General features: G+C 48.1%; 1 protein-coding gene across 1 annotated transcript in view; it reads left to right on the top strand.

Moving 5' to 3' along the window:
- plcg1 (phospholipase C, gamma 1) overlaps positions 1–14,723 on the top strand; it is a 31,379-nt gene extending 16,656 nt beyond the window's left edge. The window contains exons 19-33 of the mRNA XM_030359138.1: positions 415–534; positions 1,235–1,415; positions 1,625–1,702; positions 2,420–2,523; positions 3,274–3,367; positions 3,606–3,675; positions 4,312–4,475; positions 5,198–5,294; positions 5,431–5,655; positions 6,359–6,507; positions 7,665–7,779; positions 9,661–9,822; positions 10,578–10,666; positions 11,555–11,829; positions 12,101–14,723. Coding sequence (XP_030214998.1) covers positions 415–534; positions 1,235–1,415; positions 1,625–1,702; positions 2,420–2,523; positions 3,274–3,367; positions 3,606–3,675; positions 4,312–4,475; positions 5,198–5,294; positions 5,431–5,655; positions 6,359–6,507; positions 7,665–7,779; positions 9,661–9,822; positions 10,578–10,666; positions 11,555–11,829; positions 12,101–12,140 — 1,963 coding nt within the window. The 3' untranslated portion in view covers positions 12,141–14,723. The remainder of the gene's footprint in view (positions 1–414; positions 535–1,234; positions 1,416–1,624; positions 1,703–2,419; positions 2,524–3,273; positions 3,368–3,605; positions 3,676–4,311; positions 4,476–5,197; positions 5,295–5,430; positions 5,656–6,358; positions 6,508–7,664; positions 7,780–9,660; positions 9,823–10,577; positions 10,667–11,554; positions 11,830–12,100) is intronic.

The raw sequence follows: 14,723 nt of genomic DNA, 5'->3' as shown, positions 1-14,723 counted from the left end.
TCCCCGTCCCGTCCCATCCCCGTCCTGTCCCATCCCCGTCCTGTCCCATCCCCGTCCTGTCCCGTCCCATCCCCGTCCCGTCCCATCCCCGTCCTGTCCCGTCCCATCCCCGTCCTGTCCCGTCCCATCCCCGTCCTGTCCCATCCCTGTCCTGTGCAGCCTGCTCAACTGACACGGATGACATCATCAAATGCTGCGCTCGTGCCTCAAAGGCAGACGTCTCTTTGATTTCACTGGTGGTTAACTGTCCGCCAGAATCAGGATTATTGTTATATTATCATTTAACTTTGATGGTTTTTATCCACCTTATGTACTTTATTTTTTTGGAAAAGTGGATTTAGGAATATAGTTTAGAAAAATAGGGTATGTACTGAACTGTGTGTGTGTGTGTGTGTGTGTGTGCGTGTGCGTCAGGTGGTACCATGCCAACTTGTCCAGGAGCCACGCAGAGAACATGCTGATGAGGGTTCCACGTGATGGGGCCTTCCTGGTCCGCAAGCGGACGGAGCCCAACTCCTTCGCCATCTCCTTTAGGTAATGCCATCAAGGCTTTCCCGGCCTTCTGAAACAGGCCATAGGGCTTGTACCTCAGATTGCATCATGGGATTTGTTGTTTGGTATACTCTGCCATTTTGTGATGAAAAAGCAACGTAAATAAACTGTAACCTAGGCTAATAAAAATGTTGTTTTGCCGTGTCTCGCATGAGAAACGCTGTGTTTCAAACACAACAATGTCTCCCCATAAGAAAAGGAAGAAAGGGAAATGATCCCCAAATAGCATTCCTACCAATAACATTCATTGCGATGTAACATCCAGGTTAACAAGCCCAATTAACAATTACCACTCTTGAGTCTGGTAATTATTTTGTGTGAGCTATAGAGCAAAGAACCTTTTCTGCAAAAGTTTTGTAGTCAAACATTTGTACAGCACAAAACGAAAATGTATGTCCTATTGTTTAAACCCCCACTACCCAAAAGCAGCATTGACCCCCATCTCGTGGTTGACGTTTAGACACTCATATTGTTGATAAAAATGTTCTTAAAAATTATTTAAAGAACATTTACATTTGATTCATTTTTTGCAAAATTGTTTAATGTCTTTAATCACTGTACTGCATTTCGGCGGGGATGCCCGCTGTTCCCCGGGGAACCGCGGGCATGATGTTGATGGGCGAGATGAATGTGATGAGGAGGGTGATGGTGATGGTGAATGAGGTCTGTGTGCCGTTCTCAGGGCGGAGGGGAAGATCAAGCACTGCCGCGTGCAACAGGAGGGTCAGATCGTGGTGCTGGGCACTTCGGAGTTCGACAACCTGGTGGACCTCATCAGCTACTACGAGAAGCACCCGCTGTACCGCAAGATGAAGCTACGCTACCCCATCAATGAGGACACACTGGAGAAGATAGGCACCGCTGTGAGAATCACGCCCACACAAACACAAAAACACCATAGAACGTTCTATAGGCTGCAATGACTTTATGGGCCATGACCAAATGGAGACATTTTCCTGATCTGTGTAATCATAAAGTGATTTGCGTTTTGTGCGGAGGATGTGACATGGCTCTTCTCCCGCTGAAGGTCCACCCCTCATTGTAACCCAAGGTGCGTCTCTTGTCCTATCAGGAGCCAGACTACGGGTCCCTTTACGAGGGGAGAAACCCAGGCTTCTACGTGGAAGCCAATCAGATGCCCACATTTAAGGTGTGTGTGTAATTCAGATGTTTTCATTGTTTGTTTTTCAGAGCATTCATTTATTGACGTGAGACCAAAAATACAATAAAATAGAACAAATCTGATTACAATACTAACTTCAATACAATAAAAGAAGACTGCTCCCGGGCGAACATGAATGGTTCCGCATAGTTTGGTTACAGAGTGTAACATTTAGTCACTTAGTTAATTACAGGTTTATATCTCCAAGTAGGTAAATAATTGTTGCCACGCCTTGTCAAGTCTTTGGGTACATCCCCTGGTTGTATACTTAAGGGTGCCTCATCAGCTCTCCCACCTACCGCCTGTGTTTATGGAGCCATCACCGGGCCAGCAGAGGCGACAAGGCGCTGTTCTCTGACTGGGCAGTACAAACCCCCCCCCCCAGGGAACTCATCAAATATTTAGGGATACGCCGAAGGTTGAATTCTGGACTGATACCGGTTTTTATTTTATTTAGTTTTTTTTATTTATTCCTCCTTTTTGAGGTTTGAACGTCCATCAGCCATTCGTGGCCGTGTGCGACTCCTAGCACTATGGGCTGGTGGATAATTCAAAAGGAATAATTTTTTTTTTTTTTTTTGCCATGGGCCCCCCCTCTGCCTTGGGCCCCCCCACAACTGTCCACCTTTCCCCCGCAGTCCGACGGCCCTGTGTGTGTGTGTGTGTGTACTGATTCTCTGTGTTGTTTCCTTTGTCCCTTCACAGTGCACTGTGAGGGCCATGTATGAGTACAAGGCCCAGAGAGATGACGAACTGTCCTTCATAAAGAACGCCACCATCTCCAATGTGGACAAACAGGAGGGAGGCTGGTAAGTCACAGCCGCGCTATTCGGGAGAGATTTGCTTCATCTGTAGAAATGACTGCAGTGGCAGATGGTCATTTTATTAATTTAGACACAAAGCTGTTTGACTGGCAGCGCTTGAGTGCCCTCAGAAATTACAGATTTGAACACCAAGACTTCTTCATCAGCAATGGAAAAAAACACAAAACTACATATCTGCAAAAGTGCAGTATTTCACATTGTTGCGTTCCCTGGCAGCAGTCAGCACCGCGTAATAAAAACCGAAACCAGTTTCCAAATACATCATCCTACACAGTCCTACGTTGTCACAGCAGAACTTCTGTGGGGCGACTGCACAGATCCTGGTTCAGATACCCGAAACTGAGGGGCAGTCTTACTCCTTGTTTCCTGCTTCTTTACGGAGAAATTCTAACGAAACAAACCAGACATTAGCGCGAGAGAATGAAACTTCAGAAGGGGATTGAATAAGCGGAATTCCTACAGTTGCTAGTCTTCACAGGGTTTATTTGAAACCTTATATTCACTTTTATATAGTGTACCCCTGCTGGCCGAGTTTGTGCTTGCTAAATATGCGCTTGCAGATCCCCGCTTTTGGCGACACGATTGGTCAAAACAAATTGGAAGCGAGGGAAAGTGAAATGGCCCGCTCACCCAGATTTGATCTCGTCCACCTTTAAGATATGAACCTGAAATCTGGTTTGTGAGACCAACCGACACCTAGGAACCAACCGGGCCCCTCTTGTCTGTGTCCCCCAGGTGGAAGGGCGACTGTGGGGGGAAGAAGCAGCTGTGGTTCCCCGCCAACTACGTGGAGGAGATCAGCCCGTCGGCAGCCGAGCCTGACCGGGGGGTGAGCAAGCACGCACGCGCGCGCGCAGACGCACACAAAAACACACAGTGGATTGGTTTTACAATTACGTTTGTTGAGACCCATAACTTAATCTCCTGTGTGATGGCTACTTCAGAGGGGAATGTTTGGAAAGGCGGTCTCTAACGTTGCGTTGCGCTTGTTTTTCTTCTCTCTCTCTCTCTCTCTCTCCCTCTCCCTCTCCCTCGCCTCTCGCTCCCTCTCTCCATGGGGCCTACAGGAGATGACGGAGAACAGCCCTCTGGGAGATCTGCTGAGAGGAAGTGTGGACGTGTCTTCCTGTCAGATCGGTGAGTGTAGCCCCGCCCCTTCCTGTACGGCTCTGTGCCGTGCTGCGGGGTTGCGTAGCATACAGTCTCCTTGCCAGAGGGCAGTCTGTCTCTCTCTATCTTTCTCTCTGTGCATCTCTTGGTCACAATGCACATAAACATACACATCTCTGCCCCAATTCTACAAAATCCAAAAGCATATTTTCTTCTCGCTCCTATCAGGCGCATCACTGTACTACCATTTCCCCCCCGATACCACGAGCGGTTCGCTGTTTGTGTTTCATTCCTCTCTCACAATCTTGGTCTGCAATGCATTGTGTAATCCGGTCAATAAATGACCATTACTGCTGTAATCCTATACCCGATCATGTCCCGGCCCCACATGCCGCTCGCTGGCTCCATCTAGTGGCCGCGTTACTTTAGTGCATGAGAAAGTCAGTGTCGCACACAGCCGGGGTCTAACGTGCCTCTCTCTGTCTCTGTTTTTCTCTCTTTCTCTGTTTCTCTCTATGTATCTCTCTGGCTCTTTCTCTTTCTCTCTGTGTGTGTGTGTGTGTGTGTGTGTGTGTGTGTGTGTGTGTGTGTGTGTGTGTGTGTGTGTGTGTGTGTGTGTGTGTGTGTGTGTGTGTGTGTGTGTGTGTGTGTGTGTGTGTGTAGTGGTGCGGCCGGAGGGTAAGGGCTCCCGGCCCCACGTGTTCTCCCTGGTGCCGGCCTCGTCCCCTCGGGCCGGCCAGGTGGTGGACATCGCTGCCAGCAGTTCGGAGGAGCTCAAGGAGTGGGTGGCCAAGATCCGGGAGGTCACCATGACCTCAGAGGCCAAGGTGAGGAGGAGGAAATGGGTCTTGAGCCACCACAGAACAGCATGGTGGTATCCACTGATTAGCGATTAGGTTTATGTTCTGTGGGTACTTGACATGCATGTGTTGATGTCGTTGGATTAAGATACAAAATGAATGATTTTGCGTTAAATTATTATCAACAGAATGGTGGCCCAGCATGACGCTCACACAATCCAACAAGTCCTGATAATGTTTCCATTGCCTGAGCAGCAAGGCGGGTGCTATTGGCTTGCAAACGCCAAATCTTTTGGCCCGCGACCCCTTTTTCTAGCTCTGAAAATGTTTGTGTCTATAACTTTTGTGCAAATGTTGCAACAAAAATCGTTTTTACCCAATCACCCAAGACGGTTATAACAATGTCTTGGTGGACGTAATTCTGAATCAATAGGCTGTCCGTTCGTTTATACAGTCCGTCTATGAGTCCTGAAAACAAACTAAATGGATCATCTAATATCTATAGCTTGTGTCAGCAATCTCCTGCGACCCAATATGCGCATCAGGGGACCGACAAGGTTGGGTACCACTGCAGTACAGGCTGGGTCGCTATGACGCCAGCATCATTATCTCTCTGGCTGCTCTCCTTTCTCCAATGATGTTGATATCCATCCGTCGGTTGAGGGTAAAGCACGAGTCTGTTGGTAATCGCATGTAGCTGCATGCAGGTCTTTGCGTCGCCATATGTCCAACTGTCTGTCTGTCCCCAGCTGGAGGAGGGCAAGATGATGGAGAGGAGGAAGAAGATCGCACAGGAACTCTCTGACCTGGTCGTCTACTGTAGACCCGTGCCTTTCGACGAAGACAGTAAGCACCGTTCCCCTGGGGTGGAGAGAGGGAGCGCCCCACGCGATCAGTGACCATCCCAACAATAGATTGGAATGAAGATGGGACGATGCCGACGCTGACGCATGCCTCTTCCACCCTCCTTCCCGCTCCTCAGAGATCGGTAGGGAGAGAGCCTGCTTCCGGGACATGTCGTCGTTCCCCGAGACCAAGGCGGAGAAGTACGTGAACAAGATCAAGGGCAAGAAGTTCCTGCAGTACAACCGTCTGCAGCTGTCCCGGATCTACCCGCGCGGCCAGCGGCTGGACTCCTCCAACTACGACCCCCTTCCCATGTGGCTCTGCGGCTCTCAGCTGGTCGCCCTCAACTTCCAGACCGCAGGTGGGCCCCGCTTCAGTCTAGTTAGCTAGTACCCTACGGGTTAAGGTGTAGTCCAGGTAGCAGGTGCCCTACAGTTTAAATATTTTTCCAGTTAGCGGTTGCACTAGGATTTACATATTAGTCCAGTTACTAGAAGCTTCTATTCAAGGCTAGTCTGTCACAAGAGAGATTAGTATCAGAGGCTAATTGCGGCGCATTCTTCTCATATGATCGCTATTGATCCGTAGTAGGTTGGGGACGACATGATTGTTGGGTCATGGGTTACAGTTCATCTTTCGTTAAAGGATCAAGCATCTGTTTCAAATGTGCCTTGAGCTGCTACGCTCTCTGCTGCCACAGGGTGGAAGCAATTATCTGCAAACCACTATTTTATACTCATGCATCATAAATCCCGATAACAAATCAATACAAGGCTTAGGCTACCAGGCATGTTTAAGTAAAAGATTAGCGATGCATTATGACCTTCATAGGCTTGCTATTCATAACTTTGTATTGGGGGACTAGGCCGTTTCCCCGGGACTTGGAACGATGTTTCAAGGCAGAAAGATTTTGTGCCATCATTTGACCCTACTCATCCGAGCGCATCTTACCTGCTATTTAAGGTCAGGGAGTAAGGAAGAAATCCACCAGCACTTTGTGCTTAATTCTTCTTCCTCCTCTAAATGTTCTTTCTCGCTCTCGTGGTCCGCTTTCCTGCGTCCAGACAAGCCCATGCAGATGAACCAGGCTCTGTTCATGCTCAACGGCCGGAGCGGGTACGTGCTGCAGCCCCCCATCATGAGGGACGAGACCTTTGACCCCTTCGACCGCCACACGCTGCGGGGCCTGGAGGCCGTCACTCTTGAGATCGAGGTGAGAGAGAGCAACCAACCGCACATATGCATCCTGAGCCGTGTGGGTGCGTGTGTGTGTGTGTGTGAGACGATGTTGCATTACTTGTAAAGTTCCGGCACAACCATAGGGGTGAACGAAGTGGCACCCTTAATGGCACAAGCTTGCACAACGTAGGATGTGCTAACGTATGACGTTAGTGTTCTCAAATAATTCATAATGTTCTAAAGGAGGTGGCACGTTTATTCCGTGCTGGCTTTAAAGCACAAACACCCGATGGCTTCTACATCCATTGTAAACACATGCAGGAGGACAATATAAGGGCCTTCACAACGTGGATGTCTGTTCACGGTGGAATGGTAAGCTCAGCGGATGGGGTAATGACACCGGTTTGATTAAAGGCTTGGCAAAAACAGCAAATTGGACAGATATTAATATCTGATGTAACAGATTTAACAACAAAAAAGGCTTTGGGAATGGGAGAGCACTGACCCGAGCCACGTCAATGTCTTATGGGCATCATTGGGAAGAAATGCCCCCTGAAATGTAATTCTGTCTCAATATTTGCTGTGTGCGGAACAAGCAGGGTATGTAATGTAATTCAGATGGCTATTCACTCGCTTTTCACCTTGTGTTTCTAGCCTCAACACTGATCCCATCATCCTGAGAGATCTTCTCATGTAGTGGTATTGGAGGCAGCTTACAACTCCAACAGTTGGTGTTTATAGTTTTGCCGTTTGTACCAGATTTGAAGTCTAAAAACACGATTAATGTAAAATATTTTGTTCACTGCATGCCCAGGAAAAACGATCCTATTCCCCCCCCCCCAGCACCTGGCTGGACTTTGTCAGAACATCGCACGGCTGGCTGTGTAGTGGTTGTCAAGTTGACGGCCAACTTTTGATGGAGGCTTTATTTCCTGGCTCTGCTGTGGTAGCATGGTGGTGACGGACAATGATAAATGGGTGGCTGGAGACAGACAGAAGTACCTGATGAGGTCTTGGCCTCACTCCATTTGCGGCGGTCCACATTCAGTTTTTCCTCCCCATCACGTGTTCAGAACCAAGATGGCCGCTGGGAACTGTAGTTCCTTGGTTTTCGTCCCCTTAGTGCTGGTTTGCGGCCTACAGTGTCATTGACACCACTGTTGTACTGATGAGTGTGTTGGCTGCTTCCAGGTGCTGGGAGCCCGCCATCTCCCGAAGCACGGGCGTGGCATCGTGTGTCCCCTGATCGAGATCGAGGTCTGCGGCGCGGAGTACGACAGCGCCAAGCTGAAGACGGAGTCGGCAGGTGAGGGCTAACCGTTCCTCTCCCTCTGCCCCCCCCCCCCTGTCCTGCCCCTGTCCAAGAGCACAGAGAGGAGAGGAGTGGAGTAGAGGGCCTGCTCAGCCCAAGTCATTTCCTCAGAGCTGCAAACTTGTCGCTTTTCGGCGACAATCGCCGTTTTCTTGGTCAATTTGGTCATTCACGTGAATCGTGTAGAACCGGAGAGTTTTGTTTTTTGGGGGGGGGGTCCAGAATAATAGAACAATTATTGGATCGTTCTTATAATTGACATTTCTCTGGGCCAATCGGAATCTCAGCACTTGCTTCAGAATCTTTCTTATGATTGACATTTCTCTGGGCCAATCGGAATCTTGAAGCACACAGCGCCAACTGAGCTCGCCATTGGATGAGACGGTCGCCTACCGCTCATGCGCGCCAAACAACTCAAGAGAGCTTGCGAAACCCTCGTACAGAGGGGTGTTCCACGAACGGAGGTTTAACAAACACTGAGTTAACGCTGAACTCTAGGTTGATTTACCCTGTGCCGACTAACCCAGAGTTTTCGGTTCCACAGCAGCGGTTATGCATTAGTTCAATCAACTCGGGGTTGGTTAACACAGGGTTGTGCGCGTCACCGCCAAACCTAAAAAGACGTGATGTATGGATCATGGAAACCCTGTTCGAAATGGCGAAACGGGCCGCTTATTTCAATGAAATGGAACTTCAGGTTCTCCTGGAGAGCTATGACGAGGAGAAGGACATTATCACAAGAAAAGGGAACGCTAAAGCCTCTGCAACCCGGATAACCAAAGCCTGGCAGCGGATCGCTGACCGCGTAAATGCGTTAGTTACACCTCAAAAGCATGATCCTTAATATTTGAGCCATGAATATATTAATATCCCAGTTAAGCATTCTTAAAGATCCTACCACATAACCCCTTTCTTCTAAAGAAATATGTACTCCGATGGCTTCCAAGCGGTCAGCGGATCAAGTATAGAAATTAAGTATAAAAAACATATAAACTGGTAAGCTTTTGCCACCATCGTATTGGTATAAATTTAAATTAGCCATTTTTTTAAGCAAATCGTGAATAGGCCGACAGTCGGCAGACTGGATCTGGCCCTCAAATTGTCTTGACCCCGGTGGAGGAGCTGTTAATAAACATAAATTCAGGGCGCCCTGGCATGGAGGTGGTACCTGGAGGTACCTACCTCCTCAGAGAGTCAGGGGCCATACCCCACTGGTTGAATGTAGGTTTTTGTGTTTTCTTGTATTTTAGATTTTTTTTGCCTTCGAAGTAACACATGCAAACCATGTGCTTGCCACAGCGCATACTATTCCAAATGTTTCTTTTTTTGGTAACTGGGTAGAAAACCTAAAAGTGACAATTCATCAACTTCACAGAATAATAATTATTTTTTGTCTCTAAAAATGGTGACAGTTGTAAATAAAATATTTTTTATAAGCCTTAAGGATGTTTTGACATTGATTTTTGATAAAGAGTTTTGTTAAGTCACGCTTAGAGTAGTGTCATTTGTATATTACAATAAAAAAAAAATCCCCCCGTGACACTGTCACCTTTTTTCCTCTGAGGAGTTTGCAGGTCTGTTTCCTGTTTAGTCGAGCAACACGGGAAGCTGTGCACGCAGAGCGCCGCATGCGTGCCTCATGCTGCTCCATGTTGGAGGCATTCTGATGTACTGCGCGATGTGGAAACGTTCATCATGTTTAATATGTGGTTTGGGTCCAAAGCAGAAGTGTAATCGCACAACTGTGGTTTGTCCCATTATTATGCTTGGGCAACATGTTTGGCTGCTGTGCTGTAATGAGAGTGAAAAGTCTGATCAGAGTATGAATGTAAACCAATCGTGTCGGGTCTTTCCTCTCCCCCCATTGGCTCCCAGCGGACAATGGACTGAACCCCACGTGGCCGCGCAAAGCCTTCCAGTTCACCATCTGCAACTCTGCCTTCGCCTTCCTGCGCTTTGTGGTCAACGAGATGGACATGTTCAACGACCTCAACTTCCTGGCGCAGGCCACCTTCCACATTAAAAGCCTCAAGACCGGTAACTCTCATTACTCTATGGGGCCCAAAGGGGGGGGGGGAGAAAAGTGAGTGAGTGCATCATAATTAGCATCGTTGACACGATTTGTCTACCGAATGCGTTTGTTGTGCTAGGTCAGGGATTGGCAACTGGCGGCCCGCGGGCCGCATGCGGCCCGCATCCTCACTCAGTGCGGCCCGCATCCTAACTCAGTCAGGCCCGCACATAATAAAAAAAAAAGAATAATAATAATTGATCGAGTTACAGAAAACTCGGTCAAGAAAGATGAGAAGAATTCATAGAATTCGAAGGCAAACCCATACGTCTAGTTTGCTTAGAAGCGATATCAGTCATTAAAGATATCCACTTAAGTCGCCACTACAACTACTACAACTGCTTGTTGGGTTTGAGTTCATTGAGTTGTTGCACTTAATGTTGGGCCACTGTTTTTCAGTTTTTTGACTTCATTGAATGATGATGTATGTGAGCCCTTTGCACTGATAAAAATACTGACCATTCATGTAGCTGTTTGAGCATGGAAAACATGAAATGAATGTATGTTGTTTCAATTAACATACCGTACATAGGTTATGATTCTGGATGATTTTTTAGGTAGTGGCCATCCCCAAAATGCACCAGAATACAGGAAATCATATATAATTGTGTAGCTTCTCTCAGCTCACGTTTAGTTGAAGTGTGCAGTCATGTGGCCCTCCGATGGTTATGATGAAAAATGTGGCCCTCTTTATCATGAAAGTTGCCGATCCCTGTGCTAGGTTATCGATCGGTGCCGCTGAAGAACAGCTACAATGAGGATCTGGAGCTGGCTTCTCTACTGGTCCACATTGACATCGTCAGGAACAGGGTGAGTTGTCTGGAGAAAGCTACAGGGCTAATAATAGGGCTGCGTCATCGCGACGTCGCATTGCAATGACCTCTGATGGTAGCGATGTGTGTATTTGTTTTGACAGTAATAATATTTTTGGTAACACTTTATAAGGTGCCATAATAAATAGCAAACTAGTCATTACCTAACCCTTTGTTAATATTTGTTAATTGTTACTAAAATATCTATTTGGCACAAGTTAGTATTTTTCCATCATTAATTAAATATTAGTTTGCATAACCCTAACCCAACCCTAACACACGGCCCTAACCCTAACACACGGCCCTAACCCTAACACACGGCCCTACCCCTAACCATAACACACGGCCCTACCCCTAACCATAACACACGGCCCTACCCCTAACCCTAACACACAGCCCTAACCCTAACACACAGCCCTAACCCTAACACACGGCCCTAACCCTAACACACATGTCTCTCTGTCTCTCTCTGTCTCTCTGTCTCCCTGTCTCTCTGTGTCTCTCTGTCTCTGTGTCTCCCTGTCTCTCTGTGTCTCCCTGTCTCCCTGTCTCTCTGTGTCTCCCTGTCTCCCTGTCTCTCTGTGTCTCCCTGTCTCTCTGTGTCTCCCTGTCTCTCTGTGTCTCCCTGTCTCTCTGTTTCTCTCTGTGTCTCCCTGTCTCTCTGTGTCTCCCTGTCTCTCTGTGTCTCCCTGTCTCCCTGTCTCTCCCTGTCTCCCTGTCTCTCTGTGTCTCCCTGTCTCCCTGTCTCCCTGTCTCTCTGTGTCTCCCTGTCTCTCTGTGTCTCCCTGTCTCTCTGTGTCTCCCTGTCTCCCTGTCTCTCCCTGTCTCCCTGTCTCTCTGTGTCTCCCTGTCTCTCTGTGTCTCCCTGTCTCTCTCTATCTTTAAGGATGAAAACGGAGACGCCCACTCGCCCTTCCCGGCGCCGGGTGCCTCCCCGGTGCCGGCGGCGGTGGCGGAGGTGGAGCCCCTGGTGGACGCGGGCTCCTCGCCGGCGGCGGCCTCCTCCAGCGCCCCCTCCCCGGTGCCCCAGTCCCCCCTCCCCCTGGCCGCCGACTACATCGGCAGGGAGGGCCCCTTCGACGGCCGCTACCAGTCCCCTATCGGCGACTTCCGGGTCTCCCAGGAGGCCCTGCTCGACCACATGGACTCTCAGAACAGAAGGTGAGCGGCGGGGGGGCTGCGGGGGGGCTGTGGAGGCGTTTGTGTCGGAGGTGTTTGTCTCTTAGCATCTTGACGAAGCTATCTAGGGCACGAACACCACACATGGGTTCTGTGTTCTCTGCGTACGATTGACGACGCTGCGGTCGGGTCCAAACCCGCGGACCCCCCAAAACGTCTGCATGGAACCGGCCCCTGTGTTGTGAAGCCGGCCGCCCCCACTCCCAAGCTTCTTTTAATGTGGAGCTCTTCTCTCCCTTTGTCCCAACCCCAGGATGCGGAGGACTCGGGTGGGCGGAGAGAACCGCGTGTAGGGGCCTGGCCAATCGAGACACGTTTCCATGACAGCCCTCCCCCCGCCCTCCTCCCCAAACCCCCGCCCTCCCATCCACCACCAACTACTTATCGTCCCCACCCTGATCTTCCCGGGCCACTCTCCACCGTACCGATGATGTCACCGACTGCTGTGAAGACTGTTTCCATGGAAACGCCTCCTCCTCCTCCTCTACCACCACCATCATCGCCGCTCGCTCTGGCCTACATTTGTGGCAGCTCTCCCTACCTCGCTTTTCCTCCCCCTCCCACCTTGCCCTCCCATCCCCTCCCCACACACACTATTTCCCCCACCCTCGCCCTCCCAGTCTCGGACATCACCCCACGCCCTCCCCCCACCCCCTCTCCCTCCTCCTCCTCCTCAGCGGGCTGCCTTCACCTGCCTGCAGAGCGCGGGGCTCGGTGACGAAGAGGAAGCAGGGGGGGTGACGAGGCGGGAGGGGGGGGGGGGGCGGGGAGGAGGACAGGATGAAGCAACGGATGTCAACAACATGAGAACAAAAATGACTAAATGGACTACGGCTGACGCACCATTCCAGCCCCATTGTAGCTGTCGTTTCTCCTTTTTTTTTTGTGTTTCTCTTCCTCAGACGTGACTCTGGCGGTGCCCCTTTAATTAGCGGCGACGCAGAGGGCGAAGAGAGCTGTACAAATCTGTTGGCGCCGGTTACCCCCGGTTACGGCTGGCATAGACAAGTATATATATTTATTCCTGATGTCAGCGGGCTAGGAGGCTGACCTGCTCTCCAAGAGCTCCCGTCTTTGTCTTCAAATTATAATTATGATTATAATTGTCATTATTTAAACTTTTAAGCATTCATAATGTGACTTTTTTTTTTTTTTTTGCTGTATATGCGCAAAACACGAGGGCTCTCTATGGCTATTTTTAATAGTGTTATTCCAACGTATTATGGAAGCACCTATGTTGCCAATTTCACACGTGTTCACACACACTTTCTCACTCGCACACAAACACACACACACAGACATCCTGCATCCTGTCCTTGTGGAATCACCGGGAGGTTGCCTGGTTGTGTTGCGTCGCGGCTGCATCATCCTGATTCTTTTATTAACCGTACCAATGTCCTTTGACCAGAGTCGTTTTGCAGCACTTTTAAACCATTATTTTTTTTACTCATATCGGCCGTTCAATATCTAAAGGTAAACATCCCAAAACATTGGATATTTTTTTTTATGTTCGATGTTGACTATTAAAGCTAAAATCGCATCTTACAAATGTTCTGTTTCTTTGGCAGCCTTGCATTCCCATTGTTTAGTTTTATTTTATTTTTCGGGAATGTCTGACTTAATTGTGAAGTATTATGAATTGGTATATTCACCCTCTTTTTCCCCCTCATTGTACTAAACATTCCCTATAACAGTTAAAGCCATAGAACCGATGATGCAAAACACAACTTCTCATTGGATTTAGATTTAGTTGCCGATGGAAATGTTTTGGATTTTGTTTTTTAAAGATCGTCTCCAAAGTGATTCTGTGGTCTGTTGTGTACAGTTGGAGCTTCTCGTCACATTGGTGTTCATGTTTGGTCATGTTTTAATCTCGAACAGAATGCTAATTGATAAATGGCTTAATAGGTTTTGCCAGTACGAAGCAGAAAGCCTCATGTCGTCCTGTATAGTTTTATGTATTTTCTGCACTGCATTTGGAGGATATTTAATTTCAGAGTTGGTTTTAAAATGTGTTAATGTGACAGTAAAAATGCATTCCCCAAACACTGTTAAATACGTTTTATGATTTTTATGAAATGTTTCCGTTGAAGTTGAGTGTTTTGCTTCCAGACACTCGAGGCTAACAATCAGTCTAGCGTTGATCCTTCTGAACTTAACCTTTTTTAGATCATTGCATCCATATTTTAAAATGCGAGTTTGGAGGAAGAAGCTTTATAACTTGCAGCAGTGTTGTACCAAGTCTTGAGAAACAAGACTATGCTGGGGCAAGACTATACTTGTTGCATAGTCTTGTCACCTTTAAGTAAACTTTGAGAAACGCTTGTGTGAATTAACAGCTTTTGTCATCTCTTCATCCCCGATCTCCCTCCTTGGCTGTATATGTGCATCAAATTGTTAATTGATAATATGCTAACTCAGTATTTATATTCAGAACTCCAAAGCCATAATGGTAAGAACTAGTTAAAGGGCATAATTGCCTACTAATGCCCAAGGTTTCAAGAATTAGTTTGAACACAAAGCATTCGCACCCTGATACAATCCCCCTGCCCCCTTGATCTGGTGACTGATGTGTGTTGCTGCGATGTTTCCCTCCAATGCTGCAACGCTCCTGCGGCCGAGCGGCCGGCTGATGTCAATGTGCCTGTCTGCGTGTGTCCATGCTCACCTGTTTTGCCACATTAATCATGTAGTGGAACCCAGTGACATGTTTTGTTGGTCAGAATTTTTTGTAACCGACTTGTCTCATTTGCAAACGCCTTTTTGCTTTTAACGTGCCTAAGCTATGGAGAAAAGTATTCATTTTAATTTTTTTGCCTTTTTCATATGAAACGTATTCAAGCCTGAACATTAAATAAAGTACTTATTCAACTAAG

Source organism: Gadus morhua, chromosome 1, assembly GCF_902167405.1.
Source record: "Gadus morhua chromosome 1, gadMor3.0, whole genome shotgun sequence".
In the NCBI taxonomy this organism is placed as follows: domain Eukaryota; kingdom Metazoa; phylum Chordata; class Actinopteri; order Gadiformes; family Gadidae; genus Gadus; species Gadus morhua.
The sequence above is the reverse complement of the archived record's forward strand: the minus strand, read 5'-3'. Positions and strand labels throughout refer to the sequence as shown.